This window comes from Acanthochromis polyacanthus, chromosome 3 (assembly GCF_021347895.1).
Source record: "Acanthochromis polyacanthus isolate Apoly-LR-REF ecotype Palm Island chromosome 3, KAUST_Apoly_ChrSc, whole genome shotgun sequence".
Classification (NCBI taxonomy): domain Eukaryota; kingdom Metazoa; phylum Chordata; class Actinopteri; family Pomacentridae; genus Acanthochromis; species Acanthochromis polyacanthus.
In genome coordinates this window covers 27,167,554-27,175,631 of record NC_067115.1, presented here as the reverse complement: position 1 = coordinate 27,175,631, position 8,078 = coordinate 27,167,554, and the positions used below count along the sequence as shown (strand labels likewise).

Sequence of the window (8,078 nt, the reverse complement as noted above, 5' to 3'; positions counted from 1 at the left end):
AGCAGAAAAAAGTAAAGTTTATTTTTCAAAAATTTTGAAGCCCAAATGTCCTCCAATTCTGGAATGACCTTTAAACATTTAAGTATCGGAAAATATAGTACAGAAATCTTGAGTCTGAATGTTTGATTCTTCAGAAACACAATGAGCTCAACACCAAATATTTCTCATAAACATTCAGCGCATGATTCTGTAAACTTAGACACACAACATGGTGTCATCGCCATACAGTTCGATGCTCTAAAGCTGCAACTTTATTATATTTAGCCTATTTGTAACTGGAAACCATTAAAAAAAACAAGTATTGAATTTTCTCTTTAGTGTTATTCCACTTTTAACAAGGCAAGTGGGACTATACATTTTGCATTTTATTGTGCAGTTTACAATAAACTATTTCACATTTATTGAAGTATAAATTCAAGGTTTTTGAGTTTGTTATTTTGCTGGTTGTCTTCACAGTCTTCTTCTTAAGATATTTTTAAGCACAGCCTCTGCTTTTGAACAATATGAACATTTTAAAGTCAATATTTAAAAAATAATTATCTTTATGTGATTTTGAAAACAGCCAAATCAGTGACATATATTTAATATTATCTGATGTGCAATCTCATATTATATTTTGGGCATTTATGGTAGTGGTCATGACTTTGGTTTAATGTGTAATGATTTAGAGCTAAATAAAACTGAATTCCTACTGATCACTGCTCGGCAATAACTCAACATGTCTTGCCACATGTTCCAGTTTTGCTAAAGCTGCATTTTTTTATTTACATTACATTTTCATCAATTCATTTGAACATGCTTCAAATTTACAGTTTTGTTTTCGGCAGTGGTGGAAACTCTTCCTCTATAGTGTCCTGGACAACGCATTCCTTTTGCTATTTACATGATTCTCTTTTGGATTCCAGTGTTTGGTAAACATACTAGTTAACAGAAGAACAAACACAAGAAACATTTCGTGTCCATCGCATGGGAAAAATCTCAAATAGTGGTACAGAGATTGCAACTGTGCTACAAGCTGACTGTTTTGTTGTCATAGGTCGAGCCAAAAATGCCACAGCCAACATCAGGTTATCAGATAAATCATCTACAGGTCGTCAGACTCTGGGACTTTGATGGGCTCCAGGGTGATGGTGGGTAGAATCAGGTGGGTGCCCTCAGATATCCACCCCTGGGCTGTTCTGTTGAAGGTGGGTCGCTTCACCCCCGGCTCCTGGAGCTCCGGGAATTTGGGGGGGTTCAGGTCCACCTCGGGCAGCTTGAATGTGATTCCTCTGGGAGCTTTGTCGAAGCCGCCGTAAGGAGTGGCGACCCTGTGATTTAGATCGACGCATTAGTGGTTCTTTTTGTTCCCGTTCACCACACTGTGCATGTAGTTTTCTCACCGGTTAAAGCATTTGTACTCAGGCAGCTCTGGTCGTGGGTCTGGTGCTGGCATTCTTAGTGAGACAGTTTCAGCGAGGTCAGGGTCACTGAGGATGGCCTCCTCCCATGGCGAGTGGTAGGACTTGTGCATAGCTGTGTTTAACTTCTCTGCAGTCGTGTCTGTTGAGGAGCAAAGAAATAATTGCCATGAGATCACATATTGTGGATAAATACTGTAACCTTGCAACTGAATAATCTGACAGTGTGCTTTTGTTGAGCTTTTTTCTTCAGCTTTTTTTATTGAAGGCTCGAGTTTTGAAGTGGATAGGATTATGAATAGATACTGCGCTTAGAGAACACTTACGCAGGCAGACTGAGTTGTCCATCATTACGATCTGAGGCCTTAAAATAGCACATAGTTCAAGTGTGTGCTCATCATGTAATGTGTCGACATGGGATGGAGCCCCGCTGAAGCATTTTAGAATAAGCACTGGGCTCTGTTTGCTATTGAACTAATAAAATCAAATGAAGCTGCTTAAGTTGAATAATTAATCAGAATGACATGCGATTCACGGTGCCATGTTCTGGAAACGAGCTAAGACCAGCTGCAGTGATACCACTTGTCATTATCATGACAGTATTACATAATTAGAAGCTCTTGTCTGACTGCAGCAGCTTAATTTTCCATTAATGAATGACAGAAGACATGTCAATAAAGTAATGGATTTTTTTTACTTACTAAACTTTTCGTGTTAATGATTATTACTAATGCAGTAAATCATCATGCTCCATATTGGATTCAGTATTAACAGCATCACTTACTTAACCGCGTAATTACCTGAAACAATGTTTTCTGCGTTGGCAGCGTCTCCGTCAGTGGGTGCATCCACTTTAATTTCCACCGTGTGTGCATTTTCATTCAACAAATCATTCTGCAAAACAGAATCAAACACATTGTATGTGCACTACTGTTCAAATGTTTGGGGTCGCCCAGGCAATTTCATGTGTTTAACATAACTGCACAAGGGTTTGCTAATCATCAATTAGCCGATTAGCTAACACAATGTAGCATTAGAACACAGGAGTGATGGTTGCTGGAAATGTTCCTCTGTACCCCTATGTAGATATTCCATTAAAAATCATCTGTTTCCAGCTAGAATAGTAATTTACTACATTAGCAATATCTATGCCAAATAAATCCAATGTTATCTTCATTGAAAAAAAATGCTTTTCTTTCAAAAATTAGGACATTTCTAAGTGACCCCAAACTTTTGAACGGCAGTGTATATTTACATGTGGATTATAATAGCTATTGTGCTGCAAAAATGTTGGTTCGCTTATAACTACTGTTGTCTTCTTCTATACAAACACACAGACACACACACATCAGCACACTCTGATAAACAGGGAGCAGCTCCTCAGCAAAGTGGTTGAGGCGCATGTCTCCGTTATCATCCATGTGTTGTAACACTTTTTTTCAAAGAACATATTTCCCAGGCGTGAACTAACCGTGACGTCACCCGTTGGTTTCAACGCCGAGAAAACGAAGCCCGGATTTTGCTACTTCCTGGTCGCCATTTTGGATTTTTTGGAGCCAGTGACGTAAAAAGCGTCATCAAACATGCTGGACCGGAGAGCAACTGAAGCCAGACTGCTGAAAGCCTCGCCCTAAAGGATCTGTCAATCATTTCAGACAAGACTGTCTATCAAGTATAGCCACACCCCTTGGCTCCGCCAACTTTAACGATTTATTTAAAATTCAGTATTGATTTATTTTAAGATCGGCCACCTGATCTCTCATTTTGACCACGAAAACTAACGGGAAAAAAATCCTGAGCTGTAGAAAATCAGTCTATCAAATTTTATTTTTTCCGGTGATGAATTGGGCTCTATGGAGCAAAAGCTTTTTGGAGCCAACCCTAGCGGACGGCGTGATATTGCAAGTTTTTGACACTGCCGGGTGGGCTTCATTTTTGGAGCCAGATGCTACATCCATCTTTATATACAGTCTATGATATTTCCTGATAATTTTACTTGATGATTAGCACTGTTTTACAAATTGTTTTGCAGACAGCACCCATGCCAGAACTCCACAGAGTGACTCTGTCAACCAAATCCCTTCAAATCACTAAATAACAGAAGAAAAAAGTGTTGACTTACATTCAGCAGTGTGTTTGCTTCATTTTGAATACTTTCAAATGTGTATTTTTCAGATCTTCTCTGACGCATTTTGAAAAGTCGGGAACCTCTGTTGGAAAGCAGTGATAACTCCTCCAACATGATGTCTTTGGGAGTGCTGAGCTTCTTTCCGAGATCCATGATGTCCCCTAATGAGCAACAAAGTAAGAAACAAAAATCAGTCAGTATAAAATGCATATTAGACCAATACTATCAGTTCATTGTTTTTATTTTACCTAACTGTGAGGTAACATTTTTAAAACACATACTTGTGCCAATATATTGAGTCAGGGAGTTCATGTGTCATGTCAGTGTCATTGGGTTGTGGGCCAAGCCTCAGATTTACTGTGTGGCAGTTTTCTTATGTTAATGTATCTATTTATTAATTTGTTTGGCAACACATGAAAAAGAGCTGGGGAGGGTTAAGAAGAGTTCATAGATAACATCAAGCATTCATTCCCTAAATTCCTAATATCCGTTTTGGGAGCCCTTTCATGGAAAATGTGTTATCATTGTACTTGACAATTAGTTCTGGATGTACACGATGCTACAGACAGAATGTACCACAGCTGTCACGGACCTTCACCACGCTACCCGAACAGCTACACAAGTTGGCCCACACAGCTTCCCTCCCCTCTCCCACCCACCCAGAAATAGACTTTTGAAAAGGACAACGACAAAGGATTAGTCACCATAGGTAGTAAATCATTCCATTAGCTTATTTATGGCAAACGCTGGAGAGCAGCCCTGACATTTTGAACTCTGATCAGAACGGATTTTCTCCCGCAGCAGTGTGTTTGTCTGCCGAGCCTCAGCTCTAACATCATACCGCTGGTACCATGGACCTCTCGGCAAATAGCTGCTGCATTCTTCTTCCTCTCTCCAGTTGGCATTGTACAGAATTGTGACATTGTGGCTGTGGCGAGGTTGGCAGGAGGACTGGAAACACATACAGGACACAGGATGTAGTTCTTCTGCCCAGGTCATAAAGAAGGAGCTTTACTGCTAATGCTGTGAACCGATAGGAAATGGATGTCGTGCTAGCTCATAGGTTGACAGAGTAAAGCTGAACACAGAGTTTGGTGTTTGTTGAGTTTAGTGTACAGCCATCTTTCATTATCTGACACCGAAACAAATCCTGGCTCTGTACTGTTGTATTAATAGCAGTATAAAATGACAACTATCTAAGAAGGCCCACATTAAACTCACAATTAGAGTGTATATTATGTTTGTTGCATCCATAAAGTCTCTCCCTCTCAGTGTACTATGAAATAAATCTGCTACATCAGCATTTGTGATTTTATAATGTCCTCTGCAGACCTCATATTTAACGATTACAGTGTGTTGCATAATCCATAAAGCCCCGTTGTACTTGCATCGGCATCACACGCACGTAACTTTTAAATCTCCGCACTGATTTTTGAATGTGTGAGTTCATGTTAGTGGCATCTCCCTGTAAAGACCTCACATAATAAATCACCAGTGGAAAGGTCAAGGATGAATATTGTGTCCTGAGTTTTGGATGAGTAGCCGGACATAACGAATGCCCAGCAGTGTCAAAAAAAAGTGCTCAACCGTGACATCAAAAACAGCTTTCAGCCTTTAAATTTTGTTCGATGCAGAATGTGGTGCCGGGTGGTGGAAATACTTCTTCAAAACTCGTTTAATAATGTCCTACACTGTTGACTTTGAAGGAATTATGTTTGAAAAAATATTAAGATGAACATCAAAGCAATATAATTGAAGAGATAGAAAATATATCTAGTGAATAATCAAGTATTAGTAAGGTCATAATATGATATATGATAGTAGACGCAGCCCAAAGTATCATGTCAAGATAGAATTAAATTCTTGAATGTTCCAACACAAGTATAATTTTTGATGCTTGTCCATACCTGTGATGGTGTCTCTGCTGTATCCTTGAAGGGGGAGACACTGAGGCTCAGGGGTCAACCCAGAGGAGGCTTGATCTTCCCTGATCTTCACACTCGCGGACACTAAAGCCAAACTGTGAGTGTGTCCCTGTGTCTGTTGTGAGTGGAATGCAGCTTACATCAATAGGCTAAATTTAACCTGCCAAACACTCAAAACCACTCTCAAACACCATGGGGCAAGGATAGCTACCAGAGAAAGAGAGAGGGAGAGAGGGGACAGAGGATAGATGGCACACACACATGTCCACCCATGTTGCTCAGGGAAAGGATCCCCCCCCCCCGAGAAATGTTCCTTTCCCTGTTTCTGAATCCTCCAAGTCAACACGGCTCACCTCAGAGGAGCTGTGTCTTCGAGCTGGTCAACACTGGGCACCTCTTTGTTCTTAGCACGATTCAAGTTCCTGTTATTATCTGCAATTACCGACTTTAGATAATGATAAACAGATAAATGCAGGGGTCAAAGGGGTGATGGTGCTTCGCCAAATACTTGTGAAGTGACGTACAGTAATTCCTTATTGGGACAGTTAAAATGCTTCAGACATAGTGAGCATTATATTCCTTGTAAAATCTGTGAGGCATGGTAGACTCTCGGTTTTATAATTACTTATACCCTTACATTACCAATGCAGGCTCCAATTTAACACACTCAGATGGTTGGAATACATTGCAGCTTTGGAAATTCAGTTTTACCTGCTGTTCTGTTGCAATCTGGAAAAACCAAGCTGCTAAAAGAAGCCGAGGTGGAAGTGCCAAAACTGCAGTTCTTCAAATGTCCACTTGAGGCGGGCTTTAAAAAGACAATTCCTATAGACCATCCATCCATTCTCTATACACCGCTTTATCCTCACTAGGGTCACTGGAGCCTGTCCCAGCTGACTTGGGCGAAGGCAGGGGACACCGTGGACAGGTCGCCAGTCTGTCGCAGGGCTACATATACAGACGAACAATCACCCTTGCATTCACACCTACGGGCAATTTAGAGTACTCAATTAACCTCAGCATATTTTTGGACTGTGGGAGGAAGCCGGAGTGCCCGGAGAAAACCCACGCATGCACAGAGAGAACATGCAAACTCCATGCAGAAAGATCCCAGGCCCACCCCGGGATTTGAACCAGAGATCTTCTTGCTGCAAGGTGAAAGTGCTAACCACTTACGCCACTGAGCAGCCCTCCCTATAGACCCCCATGCTAAAATATGTAACTTTACAGTTGAAATAAACATGTTTACAGCCTGGTACTAAATAGTTTTTGGTCATTAAAGGTACTTTACTCATCCATGATGAGTGCACAAAGGAAAGAAACACCAAGGAACACTGTGGAGTTATGTCATGATCACCTTTGGTTTGTCTGTCTGTCTGTCTGTTAGCAACATTACTCAAAAACGGACAAACAGATTTGGATGAAATTTTCAGGGACAGTCAGAAATGACACAAGGACCAACTGATTAGATTTTGGCAGTGATGCAGCTTATAGTCTCGCTCCATGGATTGGTTAAAGATTTCTGTATCATTGTGAGATAGCGTCACAGCGTCACTGTAACCATGACAACAAGTGAACACTACATCAGCTGCCTGCTGACGATCACATGATCGTGATCCTACTACAAATCCAACAATGTGGACTTATCAGGACTTACCCGGCGGAAATGATATGAGGAACAATTGATTAAAGTGTGGGGGTGTTTCTGAGTCCCATCAATTCATACCTCCCGCTAGATATTTAGGTCTCGTGATTCGTATCCGTACATAACGTACACATGCGTAAAACACATCTGTGCTCAGTGTGAGGTCATTTTGTTTGTGGGTACATCTATATTAAAAGTCCACATTCTACATTGCCATGATTTCTGATCATCAATAATTTATTGTTTACCCATTTGAATTTTATGATGGTTTAAAGTTATACATAATTAAGATGTGACGGCCTGAGTCACCACACTCTGTTTCAGAACTGCATTTAGAAAACCTATGGACAACATTCATTCATCTTTATATCCAGTCTATGGAAAGAACACAAAGAACAGTCTAAGGTTTGCCTCATTTTTATCCTTAGGGTGATTTAGGTTTTCAATTTCATCTTATCTCACTTCTGGCTGTTATTGTTTTAGCTGATTCATTTGTCTTACATCTTCATAGCTGTAATTATTCTTAATAACATAATTTCTTTACTAATTTGTGGTTTTAATATTTTTATTGCCATTTTTCATCAAAGTTTCTTATTTGTGTACATGCATATTTTGTTCATTTTTTATCCGACCATACTGTAAATGGGGCCTCTACCTCAATGTTTTTATGAACAAAAACTGAAATAATTGTTGAAGCAATGTAACTTAAAACAATTGTAATGGTTTGGCCTGGAAGAAGTTCCTATGTAGATGTAAAAATGGTACTTAGAATATAATATTTATCATACCTTTCATTTTAGTGTTCTAAATCAGCATAAAGCGAATGCTTTATGTTCCTGTAACGTATGTATTTATTGTACTTAAATAAATGAAGAAATGTAACAAAGAGTGAGAGATAACATTATTGTTTTTAAAAATACATGTGACTAAAATATGGATGGATGCCAAAAGATAAATTAATAACATACAAAAGTCTTAAA

At 39.7% G+C, this 8,078-nt stretch overlaps 1 protein-coding gene across 1 annotated transcript; it reads right to left on the bottom strand.

Moving 5' to 3' along the window:
• Positions 1–344: 344 nt before the first annotated feature.
• myoz2b (myozenin 2b) lies at positions 345–5,717 on the bottom strand. Its single transcript, XM_022208517.2, has 5 exons — positions 5,436–5,717; positions 3,523–3,689; positions 2,201–2,294; positions 1,383–1,542; positions 345–1,310 (listed from the first exon to the last, which is right to left on the bottom strand). Exons 2-5 carry the CDS (start codon positions 3,679–3,681, stop codon positions 1,085–1,087), a joined length of 639 nt encoding a protein of 212 aa, XP_022064209.1. The 5' UTR covers positions 3,682–3,689; positions 5,436–5,717; the 3' UTR covers positions 345–1,084.
• Between the last annotated feature and the right edge of the window lie 2,361 nt (positions 5,718–8,078).

Excerpts from the sequence above, each read along its gene's own strand:
- myoz2b (XM_022208517.2), bottom strand. The coding sequence starts at position 3,681 with ATGGATCTCGGAAAGAAGCTCAGCACTCCCAAAGACATCATGTTGGAG. Across the intron at positions 2,295-3,522 it reads AAGCAAACACACTGCTGAAT|AATGATTTGTTGAATGAAAA; the intron begins GTAAGTCAACAC and ends TCTGTTTTGCAG. Across the intron at positions 1,543-2,200 it reads CGCAGAAAACATTGTTTCAG|ACACGACTGCAGAGAAGTTA; the intron begins GTAATTACGCGG and ends GCTCCTCAACAG.